The sequence below is a fragment of the Pleurodeles waltl genome, chromosome 4_2, assembly GCF_031143425.1.
Source record: "Pleurodeles waltl isolate 20211129_DDA chromosome 4_2, aPleWal1.hap1.20221129, whole genome shotgun sequence".
Classification (NCBI taxonomy): domain Eukaryota; kingdom Metazoa; phylum Chordata; class Amphibia; order Caudata; family Salamandridae; genus Pleurodeles; species Pleurodeles waltl.
In genome coordinates this window covers 687,739,224-687,766,205 of record NC_090443.1, presented here as the reverse complement: position 1 = coordinate 687,766,205, position 26,982 = coordinate 687,739,224, and the positions used below count along the sequence as shown (strand labels likewise).

The 26,982-nt window shown below is 47.1% G+C and overlaps 1 protein-coding gene across 4 annotated transcripts in view; it reads right to left on the bottom strand.

Moving 5' to 3' along the window:
* Nucleotides 1–1,532: 1,532 nt before the first annotated feature.
* Nucleotides 1,533–26,982, bottom strand: part of MCOLN3 (mucolipin TRP cation channel 3) — a 391,010-nt gene continuing 365,560 nt past the window's right edge. For 3 of the 4 annotated variants that reach the window (XM_069232275.1, XM_069232277.1, XM_069232276.1), the window contains 2 exons: nucleotides 12,220–12,350; nucleotides 1,533–1,940 (listed from right to left, as the gene is read on the bottom strand). In XM_069232275.1, the coding sequence (XP_069088376.1) occupies nucleotides 1,931–1,940; nucleotides 12,220–12,350 (141 nt within the window). In that variant the 3' untranslated portion in view covers nucleotides 1,533–1,930. Of the gene's footprint in view, nucleotides 1,941–12,215; nucleotides 12,351–26,982 lie in introns of those variants that run through there. The other variant, XM_069232278.1, reaches the window with a different exon arrangement.

The following is a 26,982-nucleotide window of genomic DNA, read 5'->3' as shown; positions in this document are numbered from 1 at the left end:
CCCCTTGTGGGCAAATTAATTGGGCAATTCTTTTTTCATCCAATTTGCGGTCCGCTGCAGGTCTCAGTGCAGCCCCCTGTGTAAATTTGTGGAGGATCCACGGATCCAGAGAAAAAATGCATCCAGCCCCATGCTCAAGTAACTTGCGCCCTCTCCATGCATAGCTAATTACTTCAGACATTACATCATTGATGACACCTTCTGTGGCATCATTGCTATTATCACTGCAACATTTGCAATAAAATTATTGATGAGAAAACTTTTCCCAGAATATGTGTGTGTCTGTGTCATAGTGAGTACCAACTTTTCCCATAGATGAAGCGTTTTTTTCAGTTTCAGAAATTTTCAAAACTCGTAAGCTAGTTCAGCTGCTGTCTGGCCACGAGTTAGACTTGAGATAACTGTAACTATAACTGCTGAATGGTTTTTGTGTGTGTAAATTGTGAACCTAACTATAACATCCCTGTAAACCTTTTTTTAGTGAATATATATTTGTGCGTATACACATTTACACATATGTTTGTTTATATATATTTCATGTTTCAAATAAACCCCTAAACCTTATATGGATGCATTTATAAGGCAAAGTCATATTTTTTTGTTTACTTTTATTTATGATTTTATCGAAGAAATATATTCTTTATGTATTCATGTGAATTAGAAGTGCAGCTTCCTGTTTGTGTCGATGCACTTTGTTTATTTATTTTAATTTAAGGACCTTTGTTGATGCCAAGCAGACTGTAATGTGCACAGTTCAGCTTTGTTTTGGTGGTGTCCCTTCTCATGGCTCCTGGGACCATTCATCTTTGAAATCTGTACTAACCTTAATTTATTCTTGTTTCTCTGTGCTGGCCTCTTTGACTGTATTATTTACGTTTATCAATCAATACATTTATTGGCTTCCTACTTCAGTTGCATTCTGACTCTGTTTTATCCCAGGGTGATGAAAAAGGTCAGTAGTTTTCTTGTAGTGGTTTGCTTTGAAGAAAGCAGCAATCACAGATGTCATTAAAATGTTTTGTGTTGCACAAATAATGTAATATTTTTTTCTTCTGCTCTGTGGGGACAGCTTTCCCTCAAGTAGGCATCAGAGCACCGGCGTTTTGGCTGTACTTCAAGATATTCACGTTATTCTAGTACTGCTCCTTATGCTGCAGGATAACAAGGTCCAATTTACCTTTCAGAACAGGGTTAAAATAACCGTTTTTCCCACTGATTTTCAGTTTTGCAAACTGAGCTCTACATGCATATTCAATGTCCTTCTTTTAAAAAAATATTTTTTTGCATGAAGAGTTGATTTATCTGAATTATTCTTTGGTCTTGGTTTTTTATCTTTACATTTGGTGTTAAGCTGTCCGAATTGGTTTAATTTGTTTCTCCAAATTATACTTTGAAGGAATTTGTTGAATGTAATAATAGTTTCCCACATCCACCTCGGTCTTTGATCACTCTTTTTTTAGCATAATTATGGCATAAAGTCACCTATGTGCTGACCAGTAACCCAGTCTTTGTGTCCTTTTGTGAGTGGATGGAAATTAAAATTACAAGAAACGACCAGGGTTGGCCTTGTTTTCAGTTATTTGGTGTTGGTATTGTTCAGGCTCTACCTTTTTCTTATTTTCAGCCCACTGGTGGTGATGTTGTTCTAGCTCGGCTTTTTTACTTTCTTTCAGCAAACATTTAATTTGCCTTGTTTTCAGTCAATTGGTTTTGCTTTAATTTATGATTCGGGTTCGTCTTTTTTTCAGCACACTCTGCATTGAACTTGTTTTCAGTCCACTATTGTTGATGTAGTTCAGCTCTGTATCTGTTTATTTTCAGTCCAGTGGTATTGGAGAAGTTTAAGCTTCCCTTTGTCTTGTTTTCAGCCCGTCTATAATGGTGTATCTGAAAGGATGAAGATCTCTTTTGTCTGCCGACTTTCCTTTGCCTATGTTAACCTTGAATACAAAATGGAAATCATTTTCATGAAACCAGTTTTTGAAATGAGCAAAATACAGTGCACAATAGTGGCCCGATAATATCGAGGAACATACAACCTACTTAATCAGAAACCGTGAACAAACTTTTCTTTTTATAGCAAACATTGGCAAAACAATAGGTCATGCTTACTAGTGAAAATGCCATTTGTGTCACTGATGGTGGTGGGTTTATGCACTCAATGAGTAATCACACATGTACGCAATAAGTCATTCATCTTTACACTGGTTCGTCCATAAATCCATTCACTGGCTTATTCTTCTATTCATTCATCTGACACAACCGAAACTAAACACACACAAACTCAACAACATGTGCAAGACAAACTAAAAGCATACAAGTAGAAACAAGCATTTTCAATGCAACGGGTCTCGCATTTGTTCGAGTTAGAGCTATTAGCGTTGCAAAGCAAAAAAAAAAAACGCAGCGCGATCGCACTATGTAAAATGCAGCGCCATCGCGCTGCGTGGAAAATAAACAGATAAAGTAGTCCGGACTCCAGGCTGAAAACATCGAGCCCGGTGCTGTGTAGCATGCCTTTCACAAATGAAAGCAAGCGGATTTTAAAAGGCAAGCCCACGAACCAATGTAAGTGACTGACGTGACAAGGATTGTGAGGCTCATATTGTAGGTAATCAAATCAAATCATTAACATTTATAAAGCGCGCTACTCACCCGTGCGGGTCTCAAGGCGCTAGGGGGAAGGGGGTTACTGCTGCTCGAAGAGCCAGGTCTTGAGGAGTCTCCGGAATGCGGAGTGGTCCTAGGTGGTCCTGAGGCTGGTGGGGAGGGTGTTCCAGGTCTTGGCTGCCAGGTAGGAGAAAGACCTCCCACCCACTGTGGAGCGGCGGATGCGAGGGACGGCAGCGAGCGCGAGGCCGGTGGAACGGAGGAGACGGGTGGGGGCGTAGAAGCTGAGGCGTCGGTTGAGGTATTCAGGTCCCTTGTCGTGGAGGGCTTTGTGTGCGTGGGTGAGAAGTCAGAAGGTGATCCTTTTGCTGACTGGGAGCCAATGCAGGTGTCTCAGGTGTGCGGAGATGTGGCTGTTGCGGGGTACGTCGAGGATGAGGCGGGCGGAGGCGTTTTGAATACGTTGCAGACGTTTTTGGAGTTTTGCGGTGGTCCCAGCATAAAGGGTGTTGCCGTAGTTCAGGCGGCTAGTGACTAGGGCGTGGGTCACGGTTTTTCTGGTGTCGGTGGGGATCCAGCGGAAGATCTTGCAGAGCATGCGGAGGGTGAGGAAGCAGGAGGAGGACACAGCGTTGACTTGTTTGGTCATGGTGAGAAGAGGGTCCAAGATGAAGCCGAGGTTGCGGGCGTGGTCTGAAGGGGTCGGTGCGGTGCCAAGGGCCGTGGGCCACCAGGAGTCGTCCCATGCGGCCGGGGTGTTGCCGAGGATGAGGACTTCCGTTTTGTCTGAGTTCAGTTTAGACGGCTGAGCCTCATCCAATCTGCGACGTCCTTCATGCCATCTTGTAGGTTGGTCTTAGCGCTGGCGGGGTCCTTGGTGAGGGAAAGTATAAGTTGAGTGTCATCGGCGTAGGAGGTGATGATGATGTTGTGCTTGCGTACGATGTCGGCGAGGGGGCTCATGTAGACATTGAAGAGTGTTGGGCTGAGCGAGGAGCCTTGAGGGACGCCGCAGATGATCTCGGTGGGGTCTGAGCGAAAAGGTGGGAGGTAGACTCTTTGAGAGCGGTTGGAGAGGAAGGAGGCGATCCAGTCCAGGGCCTGGCCTTGGATCCCGGTGGAGCGGAGGCGGGTTATTAGGGTGCGGTGACAGACGGTGTCGAAGGCAGCCGAGAGGTCGAGGAGGATGAGGGCGACTGTTTCACCGTTGTCCATCAGGGTTCTGATGTCGTCTGTGACTGAGATTAGGGCGGTTTCAGTGCTGTGGTTGGTTCGGAATCCGGATTGTGAAGGGTCGAGAAGGTTGTTGTCTTCCAGGAAGTTGGTAAGCTGTTTGTTGACGGTCTTCTCTATTACCTTGGCAGGGAAGGGGAGGAGCGAGATGGGGCGGAAGTTTTTCAGGTCGCTTGGGTCAGCCGTAGGTTTCTTTAGGAGGGCGTTGACTTCGGCGTGTTTCCAGCTTTCGGGGAATGTAGCAGATGAAAAAGAGGAGTTGATGATGGTCTGGAGGTGCGGGCGATGATGTTGTCGGCTTTATTGAAGATGAAGTGAGGGCAGGGGTCCGAGGGGGCGCCGGAGTGGATAGAGTTCATGGTGGGTTTGGTCTCTTCAGTGTTGATGTGGGTCCAGGCGTTGAGGGTGATGGCAGGGGGTGTGGGTTTGGTGTTGCTTGGCTGGGTCTGGTGTCCGAAGCTGTCGTGGAGGTCGGTGATTTTGCAAAGGAAGAAGGTGGTGAGGGAGTTGCACAGGTCTTGTGAGGGCGTGATGGCTTTGGCGTTGGGGTTGGAGAACTCTTTAACGATGCTGAAGAGTTCTCTACTGTTGTGGCTGTTTTTGTCCAGTCTGTCGTTGAAGAAATTCCTTTTGGCTGCGCAGATCAGGTGGTGGTGTTCGCGGGTCGCGTTCTTGAGGGCGGTCATGTTGTCAGCGGTGTGGTCCTTGCGCCAGGCTTTCTCGAGGGCGCGACAGGTTTTCTTCGATTCCTTAAGGGTGTCAGAGAACCAGAGAGGTTTTTTGGTGTTGGCCTGTCGATGCGTGCGTCTGAGGGGAGCAAGGTTGTCTGCGCAGTTGGTGATCCAGTTTGTGAGGCTGAGGGCTGCGTCGTTGGGGTCGTCGGTGGTGAGGGTAGGTTGGTTGACGGTGAGCGCGGAGAAGAGCTGTTCTTCGGGGATTTTGTTCCACTGTCGACGAGGGATGGGTTGAGTGCGGAGGTGGCGGGTCTCGCGTCGGAATGTGAAGTGGACACAGCTGTGGTCGGTCCAGTGTAGAGCGGAGGCGTGGCTGAAGGAGACGTGTTTGCTGGCGGAGAAGATGGGGTCAAGCGTGTGTCCGGCGATGTGGGCGGGGGTGTTCACCAGTTGCTTGAGGCCGAGGTTGTCGAGCAGGGCGGTGGTGTTGGGGTTGTTGTTGTGTTCCAGATGGAAGTTGAGGTCGCCTAGGAGGATGTAGTCCGGCGAGGCGAGGGCGTGCGGGGAGACGAAGTCGGTGATGGAGTCGCTGAAAGGGGTGCGCGGTCCGGGGGGACGGTAGATGAGGGATCCTCTGAGGGTGGTCCTGGGGTCGGTGCGAATCTGGAAATGCAGGTGTTCTGCGGCGAGGGGGGTGTCTTCGGTGGAGGTGGAGGTGGTGGAGGTGGTGGAGGTGGTGACGCTGATGGAGTCTTTGAAGACTTTGAATAGGTATGTGTTCAGTTAGATGGGCAGGGTGGAGAGAAGCAAGCTGCCTTTTGGGGTACTCAGGGATTATTTATGTTGGGAATTGGGAACCTCACTTGTCTCATCACATATCAGTGGGGCTGGGAAATACAGAAAAGTCAGGATAGTTAATGTTGAAGCCAAGGGGGTATCTGATCACTTCATCAATTCATCTGCCATCTGACGGGTTACCAACAATGGGGAGCCCAAGCCACAGGGAAGATGGGGAAGGGAAGGATCATCAGCATCCGATGATGATGATTCTATGGATAGAGGTGCCAGAAGAATGGTTTTCAGGTGCTCAGGGGAGGGCATGATAAGAACATTGCAGGTTTAGATGCCCCCCTCCCTCGATACTGATGGTGGAACACAGAGCCATGGCCAGAGTTTGGGCGATGGTCTGTACACTGAGTAGATGACAATAATCGGCCTTCGGCCCAATCCCAGGCATCCTCTGTCTTGGTGGAGAAGATATATTTATTGTCTGTTATGTCCTAGAGCTTGGCTAGGAAGAGAAGTACGTATTTGATGCCCATGTCTCTGAGCTTTCTCTGAACACCCTGGAAAAAAGTGTGCTGATGCAGAACAGTCAATGTAAAGTCCAGAAATAGCAGCGCATGTTGGTTTTCATACTCTGTGTGTCTAGTCAGGCAGGCCACCCTGGAGATTTTGTCTCTGTACCTATAGTGGAACAAACAAGCTTTTAGAGGGTATGGATGTGATCCCAAGGATAGATGCCTGGCCGGAATACAATGGGCACTTCTACAGAGAAAAAGAGTGTTGGGTTCTGGGCAGGTGTAAAGGACTTAATGCAATTTTCCAAAAACTCTGCAGGATTCTTTTTCTTTCCCTCCTCACACTCCGGTAACCAAGCCACTCGCAAGTTGTTCTGCTTGAAGCGGCCCTCTGCATCTTTGGCTCGCTCCTCCAGGAAGACACTCACTCTGTTTGGTCCTGAAGTTAATGATGGTGGTTCTGGGCAGCTGGGGCTAATATAGCTATGGTGCTCTCCAACTGAGTGACCCGTCCTGCAAGTTTCTTCTGATTCACATGAAGCAAGTAACCGTCTATTGCTATGGCATCCACCTTAGCCAAAAGAGATGCACGTATTGGGCTGATGGCCTCTAGTATGACATAGAATTTGCCTCTGGTTGCTGACGTGGATGTGTCTTTCAGTGGGACCTCCAAGCGTGTCAGTTTGGTCCTTCCCCTGGTTGACAAAAGTGTATTACAAAACAGGGGGAGGAGCTTGTGCCAAGTGCATGTAGGAAATTCACTTTGAAGGGTTGTGGTAGTACTGCAAGGTGAATGCCATGAACCTGCTTGCAAACCCCAGGGCCCACAGGAATGAGAGGGGATTTCTGGAGTTGCAGCACAGCAGTCCGGGCCATGCAATACTGGAAGGGGCACTATATGTTGAGGGGCCAGGATCTGACCTCAACCCACCAGGAAGAGCCAGACATTGGTAATAGGTAATTGTTGCCAGAGTAGAGCATAAGGCCTCAGTGACCCAGTGAGGGTCTGAAGTCCGATGCCCAGCGGCTGAGGTGAAGATCTCCTGTAGTACTGGGGTGGGATATAGGTGGCCTTCCAAGGACAGGGGCCCACCCCAAGTCCAGAGGGGGAGCCAGTGGTGACGCTAGGGCCCCAAGCTCCAGCAGTAGAGTCCAGCGAAAAGCAAGTGGTGGCAACACTGAAAAGGCTGAGGGAGGAGTTCCTATTACAGGTGCATGTGACAAGTTGTGGTGCTCTAATTCAGGGGACCAAGTCTGAGTCCCACTCAGCTTCTGAGCACTTCTGGGGAGCCAAGGGTGTAGGGCATAAATTGTGGCCAGTAGGAGACATGAAAGAGAGGCTCCTGGGCGCTGCCCCCAAGCAGTAGGTTCAAGGTTTCAGCAGTTCACAATGTCTAAAAAAATGTAGGCAAAGGGGGAGTGGCTCTGAGAGGTACCACTCAGACTTGTGGACCCCCACATTTAAACCCCACAGTAGTCTCAAATGATGGACCTGAGTCCACCAAGCAATGACTGCCTCTACAATCCATGCGGATAGGGCCCCTAAGCCCATTAACTATTGCCCTGTCCCTCATCAGCCCCAAAAAAAGGTAAGGGGAGCAGGGCCACCATGACAGAAGCAGACAGTCATAGCCTTCCACTTCAGAGCACACAGGGAGAGCCAGCTCATTTTAGGGTGGACCCCTCCCCACGGGAGGTGATAGAGCCCTCACCTTCACTTATCAGTAGTGTACGCAAAAGTATGCTTCTCCAGTGGGTGGTGGTGCCTATGCCCATCTCAGGAAGGTGCTGCAAGGCAGGGGCGTCTGACTGGTAGTCTAGGCCTCGGGTGTGGTCAAACCTGATGGAGACCCAGTGCTAGGAGTTATAACCATGGCACTCCCATGTTGAGCTGTAGCTCACAGGATGTCTCCCTCTGCTTCCCTGGATGATCACACCAGCGCTGCTGCTCCACTCTGTTGACGCGTGATGGGAGGGCAGTCATTTCCGTTCATCTCTAGGCTCCCAGGTCATGCAGGAAAAATGTTCACCTTCCTCGAAGTAGGACCTTGTGTGACCAAAGTGGGTTGAGATTTGCCTCCCCACCCGGGACTGCAGCATTGAAGTCAAGCTAATGTCTTCTCTGGCTGAAATTTTTTGATCTGTCATGGATGCAGAAGGATTTTGCAGGGAGAAGTAAGTGGTGCAACGTTGTAACCACTATGTTAGCTGTACAACCTACACCCCCTTTCTTTGCTTTATATGGGATCCATCAAAGCTTGGTGATGAAGCACCAGATGAAGATTTTTTTTTCAGTTTTTCAGGAAAAAGGTCTTGAATTATATTAAAATCTAGAGGGCACTAAGGCTAGAATGCAAATATTTACCAATAAAAAGAGGAGTAAGACCACTGCCTATAGTCCTTGGTTAGAGTTTTGGCTATCTTCTGAATTTTTTACTTATATTTTAAACTTCCAAGAAACGTAGTCCTCATTTTCTTGGGCCTTTACCTCCTTTAAAATTGATAAGTCTAGGACCTGTATGCCTTAATTTGTCTTCCAGTATATGTAAGTATGTCAAACTGTGGAAAAATGAGACTGGCCACCCCAGGATCTCCTGCAAAGATTTAATACCTACCTTCTAAACCTGAATGACTGGGTAGCCTCATGTTGAATGGAAATATTTTTTGTTAGACAATATGGTGGCACTTAAAATATAAAAGGTTGCTTCATGCCCTTCTCTTAGTCTCTCACCCATGTGGTCAACGTTATGGAGGAAAAAACTTCCAAACACTTTGGTCTTCTTTGGTGTGATGCAGCTGAATATTTGGTTGTTATCATTGACAGCACAATTATGATCTAAATATGACCATATTGATATTATATTATGTGAATCTCTAACAAGTTAACTGTAAAATGGTACACTGAAAGCCTATATTAAGATGCATTCACGTTATACTACTGCTTTAATGCTTGTGGTATAGACATGCCAATTAAGAAATAATCATTTATTTTGATTTTATATGTGTCCTAATGATGTTAGAAGGTAGTCTCACTTGAAATGATAATGATTTTATGATTAATATGCATTTAAATGTCGTAGACTAAAGTTGAAGATTTGTAATTCCACATTATTCCAATTGACATGTATTAAGTTATTTTATTCTTGAAATATACTGTAACATGAATTATAACAAGGTTTATTAAAGATGAATTTACAGTTTTAATGTTGTGTCTTAACAAGAATAAAGTGTACCATTTTAATTCTGTTTGCCTTAGTTTAGCTATATTGATTTGCTAGTCCTCAGATTCATAGAACGTGAGAAAGCTGTTTCCCTACTTACTGTGTCATTCCTTTCAGAGTTCAGAGAGAGTCTGAGAAATTGACCTTGAAGTCGGTACACAGAGAAACTGACGACCATGGGCATTCTAAATTGTTGCAAAGTTGTACAGGAGTGCAAAAATGGATGCCTTCCCATGATGATCCTGGTAGCCTGACTTGATGTTGCAGATGCATGTTGTATGATGTGCTATGATTGGACAACGAAGATCGTGACCAATAGACACATCATCATTCACTCTGGACTTTAATTTATTGTTTCTAGATGGATTTGGAACTCTCTTTCTTTGGACTTTGATAGGGACAGACCTCTTTGCTCTTAAGCCACTCTTGTCTAATACTTTGTTGAGAAGACTTTGATGTTTCCTCTGACCCATGAGAAGACTCTTGAAGAGCTTCTGAAATGATGACGCCTTCCCTTTTTATTTACTTTTTGCCAATCTTAGATTCATTTTGCCCCAGATGTCATTTTTCCAAATTCTTTTTGTTCTTTATTTCCTTTTTACTTTTTGCCCCCATGTGTTGTAGCCCAGAACATGTTAATTTGCAACTTGATGCCTTTGAGGGATTCTCAAATTTTAGGTTATCTCTTTTGATGATTTAGTTTGCCCTAATGCTGGAACGTTTGTTTCCTGAACATTAAGTTCTTCTCTTGTTATTCTGCATTTTCCTTATGGAATGTTTAGTTTGCTTGATGTTAGTGTGGTTAAATTTCTTTTGTTGACTGTGCCAACCTATTATGATATTGTATCTTTATAGTTTGATTTTGACAATCATTTACATTAATCTGATGTAATAAAAAAACCTTCAACTTTAATTAGGACTTGGGTTTTTCTGATGTGGCCAAATTGGTTATACTGTGAATCTAAATGTTTATTGATTTGAGATGTTAACTTCTCTTACCCCTCGCAAGGGTGTAGATACCTGTCATCGGCGATTCTCTAGATTTGTGACTCTTCAGATTTTTTCTTCAATGTCTAACAGAAAAATCTCAGTCTGCTTCTTCAGTGACTCAGGTGCTCTTGGTTATGCTTCCAGATACAATGGCACCCAATGGCAAGAAAAAGAATATGAAAATGGTTACCACAGGCAGAAGCTTCCATGGTGTACATTTGATGTGGTGGATGGACATAATGCCTAATGGTGGTCAACATTGATGACGCCCACCCTCAAAAGAAAAGAAAGAAAACAAGACAATTCCAAACCCAATCACTAGAGGCCACATCACATGAATCCAAAAAATATTCATACTGCAAAACTGACATTACTAAGCTCATCAGAATTCAAAGGCCCCTCATAATAAGGGCCTTAGTGTGTCACTTAATATATTGGTTACTTAGATACAGTGTTTTATGTGTTATTGCAAGTCTGTTGTAATGAGGACAAGATGGAAACCATCTTGTGGGTCAAGGATTGGTAAGGTGTCACAGTAAGGCAATTCACTGGTTGTATATGTGGGTGGGTCTAAAGAGCTAAAGAGGGGCAGCAGTGATATAGCAGTAGGGAGTTTTGGTTCTTCTGCAGTGCAGAAGTCTGAGGGAGCACTATGTAAATATGCACTCTTGCTGCTATGCATGCACTGACTGCTATAGCTCTCCCATGCTAGTGTTTGGTACCCTAACACCACCCCATCCAGTCTGTTTAGTGCACACCCCTTGGCACAGATATCGAGCATCAAAGATGAAGCCTTAGGGTGGGATTTCCCTGAGGATGAATCTGAGCTTGAGATGGAACCTGGACGAGTTGGGTGGCTCTTTCCTGTTCAGGTCCATGTTAGAACAGAGCCATCAGGAATGTTAATGAGGTAAGCTGGGCTGAGCTGAACTGTACTGATGCTCACCAAAGAGATTGATCTTGAGAGCTGTAGCCTCCATGGTTCTCATTTGTAGAGACATTGATTAACTTCCACAATCATTGGCGTTCATATGCGCATTTGCCTTCCATTGAATGAGGTGGTAGATGCCTAAAAATATAATTTAATAACCCAGTCAAGTTGGAGCTTTACTGAAGAGTGGCCGTCTTGTTGGCACACTAGCTAAGGTCCAAACAAGAACCTTTCTAACAATGTACATTGCTGTTCTACATTAGTTTTTAGACCAAGAATTCCTGTATTGTTCGTAGGCAGACCCAGTGAGTATTTATCTAGCTGCATGAAGGCAGTGCATGCAACGTGTTGCACTTTTATCGCTCCTGGAGTTTATACTTTGCATATATCTAGTTTGATTGAAACCAGTGCATGCCACTGCTGACTCCCCATTCACTATCTTGTGCCTAGCAAACAAAGTCAGAAATGTGCCTGACTCTGCCATCTTGTGACAAAAGGGTGTATGCCATCTACATTCTTACTCTTTACCCGACTGCTCAGATGATCTCCACACAACTTAATTCTCAATTACCTGAGTGATCCTGTACAGGAAAGCTTTCATGAAGGTTTGTAACACCCATATCAGATCACATCAAAGTTATATGCCAAGATACTCACAAAAGGTATGATAGCTGTGATAAACAGCATGGGAAATTCTAACCATGTCAAATGTTTCTAATGGTGTAAGTATCTACTTGTCTGCAAAGTGCTTCAGCAACTCGTTAAGGGTAGAACGCACTATAAAAATGCCAATGCAAATGAACGCTCTAAAATAACAAGGCTTAAAAAGTTAGAGCTGGTTAAGAGCCTATGAAGCAGCAAGTCATGCTAGAAGACTAAGGGGGTTATTCTAACTTTGGAGGAGGTGTTAATCCGTCCCAAAAGTGACGGAAAAGTGCTGATTTACCACCAGCCGTATTACGAGTCCATTATATCCTATGGAACTCGTAATACGGCTGGTGGTATATCCGTCACTTTACCGTCACTTTTGGGACGGATTAACACTCCTCCAAAGTTAGAATAACCCCCTAAATAACAAAATAACTTCTGAGATGCTAGCTCAGTAGATTGGAGGATTTGAATTCAATTTTGCACATAAAAAACTGTGGTATAAAACAATGATTTTGAGTCGGCATGACAATGTTGACATTGCCAGTTTACGTTTTGTAAAAGTGTACATTTTTCAATGTCTGCCCCCTAAAACATCTGTCAATACTTACTGCTTACAGCAGCAAAACACTGCTTTGGGAGCATCCTCCTGCATTCTGTATGTTCCAGGATTTGGTAAATCTTTGCTCTGTGATATAAATGTATGAAGGTCCGTCTCTGGAAAGCCTATTTCCTGGTAGTGCTAAAAAGACATCAGTGGTGGCAGTTAGTACTGGAACGGTTTCCATTCAAAATCTGTGTTTTATATCTAGAACAGCAATCAACACATCAGCATAAATGGCATTCATCACGAGGAATTCGGTAAAAAGATAAAACTTTATCTTGTACTCTTCAGCCTTTGCAGTCCACATTTAATCACACATTTGTTGTGTACTCCTTCACCACACATTGAACAATGTTGCCCCATCACAGTACACTGCTGTGTGTAGGAAGAAGGAACAGCCCACTCATCTGATTGCAGTTCCCTGACTGGGAGCATGCAGATCATGAATCGATTAATATAAATACATTGCCCCCTGACAGCGCCTCGAAACCCTGTCGGGTAGATAGCGCGCTTTATAAATTCACTGATTGATTGATTGATTGATTGACGACAATGCAACTTCTTCAGTAGAGAAGTTTGTGTACCGTTCAGCGCTTGCTTCCAGGACCCCTTGTTGCTCTAGCAGGCAGTCATCACACTTAAGCTAACATGCTGGGAAAGTTGAGTTGACCAACACTGTCTGGGCCCAACCAGTGTAAATAACTTAATGTATTTACCATTAAGGTAATTAAATTATTTGCCCGCTGGCAGTGCTGGACAGCACAAGAATTCCTCGTTCTGTGTATTCCTCATTGCGTGAAATGAGGAATTCTTATTCTGCACTGTATTTTTGCCTGAATTTCTTCCTTTTGGAATGCAGGTCTTATGGATGCAGAAATGATTAATTGCTCCAGTTTTGCATCCACTTACCCCAAATTGAAAAAAAGAAGGATTTCGCCCACCCCTGCTTGCTAGTCATGGAAAATAAATACAGTTCAGTTTTCACTATACCAATACTTTGATCCTACCCAGAGAAATGTATTGATGTTGATGGTCACATTTTGCAATTGACTTTGTAAAGGACGGCAAATAAAGCTTCAGAGCAATCTTCTACAAATATCAGATTTTTTTAGGTTGTTTATTAGTAGAGGTAAGTACGCACTTACCACTTGCAATAATGCCCCCATGCAAAGTTAGGTCCAGTTAAGGTCTCAAAACATTAGCCCCTGGCTCAACCCCTGGTGGCTTGGCAGTGAGCAGGCAGGCTTAACTTAGGAGACAGGTATGTAAAGCATTTTAATACACCAATACAGTGAAAAAGTAAGACACAATGCACAATAAAAATCCAAAACCAATTTATAAAAATAGCAAATATTTATATATTTAAAATGACACAAAAACGACAAAAATCCAATATAGGGAACAAGAGATATGATTTTTTAAAGATTAAAAGTAAAACTCAGAGTGTTTTTTGGTGCCGCAAGATGGCGTGCAGACTCTGAGTGAGTTCCCGCCGCCTGACTCCTGATCCAGCAAAATACGGTGCTCTCCGTCTATTGTACTCAGAGAGAGCAGCGGGGCAGTGTGGTCCAGAGGTGGAGGCACCTGGAGAGCTCGGGGAGAGTAGTGCGACTTCCCCGAGCGAGCCGCGATGCACTGGCTGGCCATCACGGGACATGCTACAGCGGAGGCAGCCTGGGCCCGGGCGCGGCAGGAGGGCCTGCCTTACAGTGAGGAGCAGGGATCGCGGAGGGCTGGAGTTGAAGTGAGCGCCCCCTCCTGCCTTTTCATTCTCCTTCCTCCTCCTCCCTCCAACCCCAGCGGAGAGGATCTAACGCGAGGGGTCCCTCGGCAAGAGAGTGGTGCTGAGCGGCAGGGCTCCCCTGCCGGACTTCATCTGCGAAGAGAGGGGGAGATGTTGAGTGGCCTGAATGTGGGGGCACCCGGAGGAGCCGAGATCTCATACTCTACACATTGGATCGGAGGCGTAAGATGGAGGCAGAAAGGCGTTGGCTGCGAGGGGAATGAGGACCACAGGGAGGCCTGGTTTCAGTGCGTGGGGTGACTGCCGGACGGGCCCTCCTGCAGGGTGAGATGATCGGTGGCAAGCTTTCAGGCACTACACTGATGCTGAAGTGGGGACCGTCCAGGCAAGGCGGGGAATCATATAAGGAAGGAACAGCGGAGGAGAGCCTTGGCCCCTTTCCCAACACCCCCCTCTAGGGTCGGAGCTCCTCGCCTGGCATCTGCTCTCTGCGGCCCAGCATTGACTCAGATGGACATTGCATAGTTGCCATACCTGGTAACCTGACACAAGACGCAGATTGCGGGTAATTGTGTTTACTGCCTGCAAAGGGTGGCGCTATGGGAAGAGGAGGATCCCGTGCTGGCCCACCAGAGCAGTGGTTGACCATCTCTCTGGTTTCTCCGGGGACGCAGAGCCAGGGACTGGCCCTGGCTCTCACCATCCATGATGACAAACTAGAAAATATCCTGGAAGCCATTGAGGCCACTGGACAGGACCTGCGTAATAGAGTGGATGCGGTGGTGGTGGAGGTCAGCCTACTCCACGAGGACCATAAAAAAGTCCTCAAGAATGACAAACATGGAGAGTGACCTCAAAGACCTGCGACCATCAATAGCGGAGATGGAGGAGACAGTTAGGTCCCTCACTGACAAGGTCAGGGAACTGGAGCGCAGAGCAGAGGATTCAGAGGGCCGGTCCTGGCAGAATACTATCCGCATGGTAGGGTTCCGGGGCGGGGGCGGCAGAAGGGTCAGACTCCATCCAATTGTTTGAGACTTGGCTGGCTCAAACTGTGAGAGAGGAGTCCTTATCCCCACACTACATTTTGGACAGCGCATACAGGGTGCTGGTTCACGAGCCACTGGCTGGAACGCCACCCAGACCAGTACCGATTCACCTTCTTAATTACAGAGACAGAGAAATAATATTGCAGAAAATGCGCATGGTGACGCCGCTCCAGTGTAAAAACTCCTGCATCTACCTGTTTCAGGACTACACAGCCGTGGTCCAGCAGCAACTGGACTCCTTTGTAGGAGTCAAGAAATGCCTACGCCAAGCAGGCCTCACACACTCCTTGCTATTTCTTGCTAGACTCAAGGTAATAGCTAATGGTGCCAGCTTCCTCTTTACTGAACCCACGGACGCCTGGGACTGGGTGGAGCAATGCAGATATGAGGTCTCCGTGGCGTTGTCACCAAATGCGCACCCTGACCAGCTCAAAAGAAAGAAGCGCAGCAAGAAAAACCCACAAGACACTAGCAAGGACAGAATGAAAGGTGCTCCCACCCGGCCCAGACATGTCTGGAACAGAGGCAAGCTATATCAGCTGCAACTGTGCTATGGCAGGACGAGGGACTGACCATGTCGCAAATCAGTAATAGACGGCATACTGACTTTCAGTCTGCAGCCTCTGTCACTGAGGCCTTCTCTGACATCCTACCACTGGTAACACCACAGACAGCAGATATGCTGATCTATTAGTGTGAATGCTAGTGCTTTTGACACTCCCCCGCCCATCGGGCTCCTCGTACCGCTGAGTAAGACTAATTTAACTAAATGATTGATGGGAAATGTAGCATTCAGAGACATCATGTACTAGGAGTCAGGCGGTGCACACACAATGGGTAAAGCACAAGTGTTATACTACGGGCCAACCAGCCCTCTACCCTACTCCTAGGTGCCCACAGGTCACACTGCAGGGCAAAATGGAGGCCCCATTGTTTAGGATTTTGTGTTCATGGTTTGGGTGTACCCTATTGTTCAGGGCCACCCTGGGATGGGAGTTTTGGGTATAAGTTCTAGTTATAATCAAGTTCAAGGAAGATGGATGAAAGGCACAAGCGCAGGAATGGACCTGGTCCAGCAGTAGCAAACAGTTATTCCTCCTGTTACCGTCCGCATAATTGTGATTAAATGGCAGAAATTAAAGTAGCAAATTAGAATGTCTGGGGTCTGGGCACTGCCCTTAAGAGACATGCAGTGCAACAATATATAAGGTGACGTGGGGCGCAGATAGCATTGCTGCAGGAGACAAATATAGCTGGGGGTGAGGAGGCTAGGCTAAGGCAGAGAAGGGGAGGACAATGCTATTGTACCACATATTCGGGGTTCACACGTGCAGCTATGGTTTGGGTCCGGGGGTTGTCCTGTTTCAATCCAGTGACACAGGTATAGATCCAGAAGGTCAATATGCTTTTGTGGAGGGTTTCTGGATGACAGTCCCATGTTACTGGGAAGTGTTTATGCCCCTAACGTTCACCAAGTTGCATTCTTTTTGCGCTGTACTGGTTAAATGGGCACATGTCCCGTGGATTGTGGATGGGGGACTTTAACAGTGTACTCAAGGATAGACGAGGATTGCTCTTATCCTCCGCAACCGACGTCACCTGTAGTATCGGTGGCCGCACAATTGTCCCAGTGGAAACAACAGTGGGCATTGCGCGACTGCTGGCGCGTACTAAATCCTGATGCTAGAGGGTTCTCACACTATTCTATACCGCATGACCTACATGTCAGGTTAGATTATATGCTATGTTAGACCCCCCTACAGTTGCTGATTATTGCAGCAGAATACCTTGGGAAAACCTTCTCTGATCATGATCCGTTATTGGTCAGTTTCTGAAGGGGACAGCCATGACCACCAGTCCCTACATGGAAGCTGCAGCCTGTAGCACTAGAGGACCAAGGGTTCCGGGAAGACACCTGAGATGCCCCATGGCATTACCTAACTGACAATTGGGCATGGCAACCACACACGCAATGGACTGGGAGGCGTTGAAGGTTGTGATACGGGGGACACTGTATTCGCACAACAGTGGGGGTTCGAGCAACAATACACAGGGAATTAGGGAGGTTAGAAACTAAATTTAGGGAGATAGAATTGCAGTCCAGGGCTCCCTAGAAGTAAAGCGCCAGCTGCTTACTGCCACAGAGATGCATGCCCACCTCATAGAGAAACTCTGCTATCTTTACTTTAAGGCATATCAGGCAAGAATGCATGCAAAGGGGGACAAATCAGGGAACCTGCTGACCTGGTTGTTGTGCAGTTCGGCCCCCACGTCGCAGACCACGACAAATAGGCTATCTCCCACACACTTGCTCACTACTCAAGTGGACATCCATGATGCTTTTACTACATTCTACAGCGGCCTGTATAATCCCCCACCAACAAATACAACCTAGAGGATAGGGGCCTTCCTACAGGGAGTGACCTTACCAGTACTGCACCCTGCTGGCACAGAATCCCTGAATGTGCCCTTAATGGCCCAGGATCTAGGTGAGGTGGTGCGGGCGTCAGCCACCGGAAAGACCCCAGAGATGGATGGATACCCTATTGAGTTTTATAAAATCTACCTACCGATAAAGCACATAAACTGTTGGAGGATTACCAGATGGCGTTGCGGGAGGGTAGGCTCCCTCAATTCCCTGCGAGGATACTTTCTCATATCCCTTCCCAAACCAGGGAAAGAACCACAGGAGCTGGATTCTTGCCACCCCCTGTCAATGCTTGGGTCAGATTATAAAATATTGAGCAAACTTATAGCCTCTAGGCTACTACTTCAGTTGACCCGGCTAATACACATAGACCAGAACAGATTTGTCCCTGGCAGATCCACAACACTTAATATATGCTGGTTGTATAGAGCATCGGAAAAGGCCCCGGCACAATGACCATATGCTGCATGTCTAGTTCTAGACCATGAAAAAGAATTTAATATACTAGACTGGAGCTATATGTTCTCCACTATAGCCGCCTTTGGCATAACTGGTTGCCTTAATAGATTTATACACCTTTTATACATGGATTCTACGGCTCGTGTAAAAGTTGGACAGTGCATTTCCCCCTTTTTCCCAGTGACAAGGGGGACACGCCAGGGCTGCCTCCTGTCTTCATTATTGTTTGCCTTGGCTATGGAGTCTCTGGCCCAGAGGCTTCGTCAGCAGGGCACGGAATGGGGGATTCCACTGGACAGAACCATGCACATAGCTTCCTTGTATGCCAATGATGTACTGATTAATATACGTGATATAAGGAATGGCATAAATGCCATAACTAAGACATTATCTGACTTCAGTGCAGCGTCAGGCCTTGGGGTAATCTGGTCTAAGTCCTGCCTATTCCATCTGCACCTCTGCTGCCCTATGCAGCACCTCCAAGCAAAAACTTGAGACATACGCTGGGAGTCTACTACCTTTTGCTATTTAGGCATAAATATCTACCATGCAACGCAAGATCTGTAGGATGGAAACCTCACAACCTTACAACTATACGCTCCCAAATGACCTTCTGGAGCACTTTGCCGCTTACTGTGCAAGGCAGGATCGCGTTATCTAAAATGTTTGTACTCCTGTGCCTTTTGTATTTTGTCATAATCTCCCCCTAATTTATCCCCAGGAAGGTCTTCCATATGCTGCACGCTGTATTAGGTGCCTTTCTTTGGAACAAAGGCAGACGTGGGGTGGCACTCTGCAAATTGCAAGTTTGGGTTGGGAGGGGAGGCTTGGGAGACCCCAATTTTTAATGTTATTATTTGGCAGCGCAACTACAGAGGCCAGCCCGATGGTTAGCGTGCCACCTGTTAGACGAGATGAGACAGTGTTGCAGTGGTGATGCGCAATGCTTGGTTCGGGAAAGATTTCTTCCATCTGCCCCACCCCCCCCACATTGTAGTACGTTGCTGTCAGTAACCCATGCCAGCTATAAGCGTAGTATTAGAACAATGCTTAGACAGACGGGGATACAGCAATGGGAAGCAGTAGGGATCGACACAATGGGAGCTTTATTCCGCAATAAAGTACTTAAGTCCTTTCACCACTTGCACAATGAGGAGGGACTCCTGGGTGGTCATTTCATAGCACATGCTAGATTAACTGCAATACTAGCTGAGCAGTGGCAAATAACTGACTTGGAACTGGATCCTCATCTGTTAGGGCATGCCCTCCACATCATAGGCAGTGGGAAGAACTTAATCACTTGGTTCACCCCGGCACTGGCGCACATGACCAGGGACCCTCTGCAGGTGCTGCGTGGGACATGGGAACAGGATGTGGGTAGAGAATTTCAGAATAAAGAATGGTACCAAGAAAGTTCCAAAATATACAGTACAATATATTACAGAGGGCATACCTTACTCCAGATACGCTGAACAAAATGTTTGGGTCCTCATCAGCATGCCCCTGTTGTCAGGATCCTGTTGCCAATATGTTACACATGTTCTGGTCCTGTCTGGAAGCGAATTCGTTTTGGCAACAAATAATGGGGACTCTTGCAGTATTGACTCAGCTTACAGACATACATATGGCAGAGGGCGCCCTATTGGGTCTCCAAGCGAGCGGTTGTAACTGGTCGCTTTCTTGACCTAGCGCTAATTATAGGCAGACAAGCTATTGCTATGAGTTGGAAGTCGCCCACGCTCCTGACACTTTCCCACTGGAGCACTGCTTTGTTGAAATGGAGTTGAGCTGAAGTTGTGGCACTTTGGTGGGCGGAAGCTAGTGGGTTGCGTAGGATTCCAATCACAAGTGGCAGGGACATGTATATGCGGGAGCTGCATAATTATCGAGAACGAATGATGCCTTAAGGGATGTGCCATAGCAGCCCAGTGAATGGTTATACAACCCTGCTTAATAAAGATACTGCCCCCCTCGCTCCCTCCCTGCCCTCTCCCTCCTTCCTTGGCATCCACATATCAGTACTACCTATCAGCTCCTTATCTTGGGAATTGTGGAACGCGGCTGTCTCACTGTTGCAGGCTGTAGGAGGTGGAGTGCTAGGGATACCGGGATGTCATAAATACTGTATATAAACATGTCACTATAATGACATACAGCAATTGCTGCAGGACGTTGTACCTCATCCTCTTTTAAGAACTGTAATGCACTTCTTTGTAGCCCTCTTACCATTTACAGATGCAAATCGTCCAGTTTGTTTGTTTGAATTAATTTAAGATTGCTTGGAAGTTAAAATGATTGAACCAGTAACTCCTGTCTCACCATAGAAGCATATGTATAATACTGCTCCTGAACACTGATATACTCATGGATGGATGTGTACAGCAATATTTTAAATCGTTTGTATGTATGCTATGGAAAACTAATTAAAATGGTTCAAAACAAAAGTAAAACTAACGAGTAGAAACAAATAGAACTCAAAGGGAAGGTTGCACTGGACCAGGACACAGTCAAGAGTTCCAGTCGTCCACAATGTCACACTTTTACACTTACTTTCAGAAGTGTTTCTTGAAGCAGAAAAGTGGTCCACAACCCCATTCCAAGGTTCCAGAATCTATGAGTTGCTCTTTGGGATGTTGGGACTACAATTCCCACAGTGCGCCAGGCCAAATCCTTAAAAGTCCACTGAATGCTTTCCAACTGGGCTTTCCTGGCAGGAGCTGATGCAGGAGACTCTTGGGAGCTTCTTTCTACTTGTCGGCTTTTTGAACCAAGGCAAAGTCCTTAGGGCTGTTTTTCCAGTGTGAAACAGGAGCAGTACTTCAGAGTACAGTCTTGGGGTTGCAGACCAGGGCTCCAGCAGGGCAGTCCTTTGTCTTGTTTCCAGGCAGGGAACTTCAGGTGTCCACAACACCAATCCAAGGGTCTAGAAGCTCTGAGTTAGTCCTTGGGATGTTGGGACTACATTTCTCTGAATGCACCTGGCCAATTTTTTCAAAGGCCACTGAAGGCTGTCCAGCTGCGGGTCTTCTTGATAGAGATGATGCAGGTCAAACTGTGTTAACCTGTTGCTTTCAGGGAGTCCACTACTGAGTCCATTTAAAAGCAAGGCAAAGTCTTTTGGCTGTTGTTCCAGTGTGCAACAGGAGCAATACTTCAGTATGCAATGCTCTGGGTTACAGACCAAGTTCCAGCAGGTCAGTTCTTCTTCTTCTTGTGCTTTCAGGCAGCAGATCGGATTTTTATGTCAGGACGAGAGGCGAGGATTACTCTTTTCTCTCTTCGCTTTATTGAACAGCAGTGAAGCATGTATATATATATATATATATATATATATATATATATATATATATATAAACCACATTTCCCATAGGCACTTGGGAAAAACAACCAACATTCCATCAACATCATCAACCAACGAACAGCACAATATACTTATAGTCCATCCACGCTACTGCTGCTTCCTCTTTCTTCGCTGCTACCGCAGCCGAGCTAAATATCTTGGGCCCTCGTGCCACCTTATTTTCTTATTTCCTTACTTGGTGATTCATTTCTGTGCTTTGTGCTTAGTTAATAACGGATTGCAGGTTATTGTGCCACTAAAGTGCCTTTCTTCCAGCAGGTGACCTTTCCGCAGGAACGCTAGACATTCCTCCGCGGTTGCTTCGCTGGAGTTTTCACGCCTCTGTGCATTCGGGGCGACAGCGGCAAAGTCCTCTGACCTCCAGAAGGTACCCCATTCACTGCACAGCTCACGATTGTCTTCCTTGTCATCACCCGGTCGGTGTGCACTTCAAAAGCAGTATTCCGCCTGAGGCAAAATCAGCACAACTGACTGGTCATCCGCTCTTATGATCTTTGCCCTGCCCACCTGGAGCAAGATGCTCTGTCCTCCGGGGTCTGTTCAGATTTGGAAGTGCAGCACACTTTGCTTACAGACACCGTGCCTAGGCGATGAAGTTTCCTCAGTACCTAAATGGGCATGTATGGTGTTGCAGGGCTAATCCTCTGAGCCTCCATGGTAGGCTGAGAGACCCCCACCTGAGGAATCCCTCTGTTATTGTTATGGTCTCCATAATTACTAGTGCCTCTGTAGGTGGGTGATCCACACCCCTCCCACAAGACATACAGGGCTTCCATTTCGCTGTTGGCCCAGGCCTCCCAAAAAATATGTGTGCTCCTATTAAGGGTTGTGTTTCCGCCCATTACCATGAGTGACCCTGAGGAGACCTACACAGAGGAGAAGCAAATGACTTACCTCCCTGTAAATAAAAACATTTGCAGGATCATGGAAGCCTCCATATGGTCGGTGGTCCAGCAAACAGTGGCCCTCCGGAGCAGAAGCTCAAAACAGTATTTTATTTGCAAGACTGCATCAGATCCTCCCTTCGGGCAGGAAGAACCTTGCAGGCCTATTACCCTCTTACCTCTGGGGTCTGCCCCCAAGCCTGCTCTCCCCAACCCTAAACACAAGAGGGACAACATGACAGACATGGAAACTGATGCATTTCTGCACCTGAAGAAGGACTTCATGGCTCGTTCTCTCCCCCGGACCAAGATGCAACCCCTGGCCCCTCTGGGACTCAATCCCTCTTGACCTCAACGGCCCCTGACTCCCCCACCATAATCACTGACTCCCCTTCCTCGGATGGTGATCAGGAGTCGGGCCTCACCCTTGACGCCCATCCCCTCAGCCCCACTCTGTCGAACCCATGGCAGAGGACCCCCCCTCAAGGCATTTTATACATGCTGGACCCAGACCCCCTCCTGCATCCACGCTCAGCTTATGGACCCCGGCAGACAAGGTCGCAAATTATGTCACCAGGCAGCTGTGCAAGCCCCTCGACACAGAGGTCTACAACCGCCTACTGGCAGAGTGCCCATCCCTGAATGACAAGGTGGCTCTGACCCCCAAAGTCAATGACACATGGTCACTTTCCTAAGAAAATACATGTGAGACCCTAAAAAGGGGATCAATAGGTCCTGGTGGGTGTGCGAGGACAAGGTCTTGGATGTGACCGGTCTGCTTACCCGTATCTTCAATGTGGCCGAGGATGCCAAGGCCTCAGACATCATAATATCCCCAGATGTTTTGTCAGGTTGGACCCAGAGGGCGCTTATCTTCCTGGGGAATGCAAACTGCACTCTCTCTATGGAGAGACACTGTTCGCCTCTCATAAAGATTGACCCCAAACTGGGCAATCTCACCACCTCTGAGGTTGGACCCCCTCACCAAGGGGGGGCTTATTTGGTGACCCGTTTGCCCACAAACTGGGCAAGTTTGTGTGGACATTCACATCTTTGGAGAAAGCCCAGATGTCAGTCAAGCAAATCTTCATGCCCTGGGTTTTCCCCGGGGCTGGTTGAGGCAGGGGGCGCTCTGTCAGCCATGCACATTCACAGGCACCCAGCAGGAACACTGCTTCACGACAGGCCAGTAACAGTATGCCTCCAGGTTTGGAACCTTCTGCCCGACCAGGCCATATCCCAGGCACCGGGAATCATGCGGAGGCCACAGAGGTGGGGGCATCAACTCCCTGCAAGGTGAGTGTTCAGTTGTCCTTCTACCACAGGGTTGGGGCAGATTACAGATATTTCTTTCCAGTTGGGAATCCCTCAGCTATAACGCGTGTGTGCTCCAAATGGTGCAGGTCTTCCGAACAAGCTTTTCGGCTCTCCCACCTTTATTTTTTCTCCTCCGGATATGGCACTGGTGGACGCTGAGGTTTTGGAACTGTTGAACAAAGGTGTGATTGTAGAGACCCAGCCACATCCGGCGGGTTTCCTCTGCAACATTTTCCTAGTGAACAAGCAAGAGAGTGGCCAATGGCCGGTAATCAACCTGAAGGGGTTCAACGAGTGGTTGATTTACCACCACATCAAGATGGAGGGTATCCATCTTCTTTGGGACCTCCTTCAACCCAACAACTGGATGGTGCATCTCGACCTGAAGGTCCCAGTCTTCATCACTCATCGATGTTTCCTCCAATTCCAGTGGAGGGGGTGGATGTTCGAGTTTACAACTCTGCCGTTCAGCCTCTCGTCCGCACCCTGGTGTTTCACCAAGGTGATGAAACCTGTGGTGGAGTTCCTCAGGGCTCAGGAAGTGTGCCTCATCATCTACCTGGACGATATTCTCCTCATGGGTCAGTGTCCCCGTCTCCTGATGTCTCATTTCCGAATGGCTGTCGCACTCTTGTAGTTGCTCGGCTTCATCATCAACAGCCAAAACTCCATCCTCACCCATCATAATGACTGTTGTTCCTTGGGTTCACAGTGGACTCTCTTCGGGACACTCTCATCTGCCTTCTCGGAAGGTTAACAAGATCAGGCATGAACTGCGCAGGATGGAGCCAGGTCTTCCACCTCTCTCTGCCAGGCTGGTAGGCTTGCTGACTTCCTCTATCCAGGCCATATTCCTGGGTCCCCTCCACTATCAGGCCTTCCAGCGCCTCAAGGAGAGGCATCTCCGGAAGGGACTCACATATTTGCAATTGGTCCCCTTGTTGAAGGAACGCGAGAGGAGATACAATGGTCGCTGGGCCACATGGAGGGCTAGAACGGACAGGAGATATTCGGTTCCTCCCGGACCTGGTCATAGAATCCAATGCCAGCAGCTCGGGCTGGTGGGCCACTTATGGACCCTTTTCCACCGGAGGATGGTGGGCGTCCCAAGAAAAGGCCATGCACATCAATTGCCTCAAACTCTTTGCTGGCTTGTTCGCAGTCAAATGCTGGACCAAATCTCAGGTGAGTTGTTGAGTCCTCTTGAAGACGGACAATGTGGCAGGGTGTGTTACATAAATCATTTGGGATGCACCCGTTTCAAAGCACTGTCGGACCTGGCCATGTCATTCTGGGAGTACTGTTTGGCGAACTAGATATCAGTAATGGCGGAACACTTTTTGGGTCCCTCCAATCAGGTAGCCGACTAGCACTCCAGACACTTGAAGGATGCCAGTCTATGGCAGCTCCACCCGCGCATCTTCAACACATTTCAGAAGGACCTCTTTGCCTCCTGGCTCGACCACCAGATTCCCTGATACTTCAGCTGGAGACCAGATTCTGGAGCACGCCACGGACACGTTTCTCCAAGACTGGCGGTGGGAACAGGGCTATGCCTCTCCTCCATTTGCCATGATAGCACATCTCTCGGCATAGGTGAGGAGACAGGAAACAGACCTGGTGTTGATAACACCAGTTTGGAGATCACAAGTATAGTATTTGGTTCTACAGGAGCTTTCTTGGGATTTTTCAATCCCTCTACCCCACTGTCCGGATGTCCTCCAGGATCCCGACAGGAATCCCCATTCTCAAGTGGGGCAAGGATTTCTGTTGTCTATGGCTTGGAGGATTACCAGGAACGGTGGAAAGTCCAGAGCATTTCTAAACAGGCTGCTTCTCTCCTATCCATAGCATGGGCGGATAACACCATCAAACGTTACCAATCCACATGGGCTCGATGGTTGGTCTGGTGTCATAGCAGACATCTGGATCTGGTGGGGGCCGATGTTGTCCATATCTTGATTCTCGAATGCCTTGGAGGGTCTGGCATACTGGTCAATAAATAACTTCAGATCCGCCATTTCTGCCAGGCATGCATCAGTGGGGGATCACCGTGTGGGTGAGCACCCCTTGGTGAGGAAGCTTATGCAGGGCATTTGATTATGCTTTCCACCAGAGCCCAGGTACTCGGCCCTATGGGATTTTAACAAGGTTCTGAATCTCTTTTTGTCATGGCAGGCCAATAAGTACCCTTCTAGTAAGGAATTGTCGGCCAAATTGGCCACCCTGCTGTGTCTGGTGTCATGCAGATGGGTCTCAGATATATGAGCCTGGACATTACAGGTGGAGTATTCAAGTATTCTGCCCTGACCCCTGTAACTTTTCACATATGAAAAAGGACAAAATGCAATTCCCTTGTGGTTCTTACCATTCCTTTCCAGATTCCCCAAAGTTGTGTGCTGTGCAATGTATCAAGGGCTATGAAGCCATGATGGTGGATATTCGTCCCCGTGGAGAGAACCAATTGCTGATCGCCCCAAGGAAACCCTTCTGGGCGGTGTCCCCCCCATCTGGGTGAGATGAGCGAGATGGGCGATGCAGGCGGCAGGCATCAACACAAAGATATTTAGGGCCCACTTGGTCAGAGGAGCTATGGCCTCTAAGGCATTCGCATTTGGGGAACGACTGGAGGACATCCTTAATGCTGCAGATTGGGCCTCGAATTCTACATTTAAGAGGTTTTATTTCAAACCGATTCCTCATATGGTGTCGCTGGTGGTGAGGAAGCTTTAAACTAGCATAATCCTCACCTCCGGTCCTGACACAGAATGAAAACTTTCTTGGCTATTGTAACAGAAGGTTTTGCTTCTATGAAGGACACATAGGCAAGGATGAACACATCCAGGAACGGCACGCTCTTTTTCCCTCTCTCAGCTACTCTTCGAAAAGGTGAGCATTCCTCTCTTTTCTATGTGATGGTTAAATGAGAGGAATGCTCACCTTTACAATGGTTGCATGCATCATAGACCAGGACTGCATTTGTTCTTGCTGCACTTGAAAATTATGACTCTTGCACTGTGTTTAGTGAGACGTGGTTTGCAGAATCATGGGTTCTGTCGTCTGTTTTTTTCAAAGGATTTGATGGGTCCAGACAAGACTGAAGAAGAATTCGGTTGATCTTGGTCGCAGGAAGAAAGAGGAGGCGGCGACAGCGAGGATGGACTATAAGGATATCGTGGACTGTTCATTGGTTGATGATGTTGATGGAATGTTGGTTGTTTTTTCCCAAGAGCCTATGGGAAATGTAGTTTATATATACAAATCTCTGCTTGGCAGCTGTTCAATAAAGAGAAGAGAGCAAAGAGTAATCCTTGCCTCTATGTCCTTCATAGAATTTAAACATTTCATTACGATAGCTAGGAACTTTTTCATTCCAATGCAGATCAGCCACTTTTATTCAGTTATCTTGGGGGAACAGTCAGTAGGCATCCTTGTTCAATGAGCTGCAGGGTGCCACTCAGAAGCATGACAATTTCTTCCAAAGTGTGGCGTCTTCTTGTCCCATAAAGCACTGCACTTTAACATTCC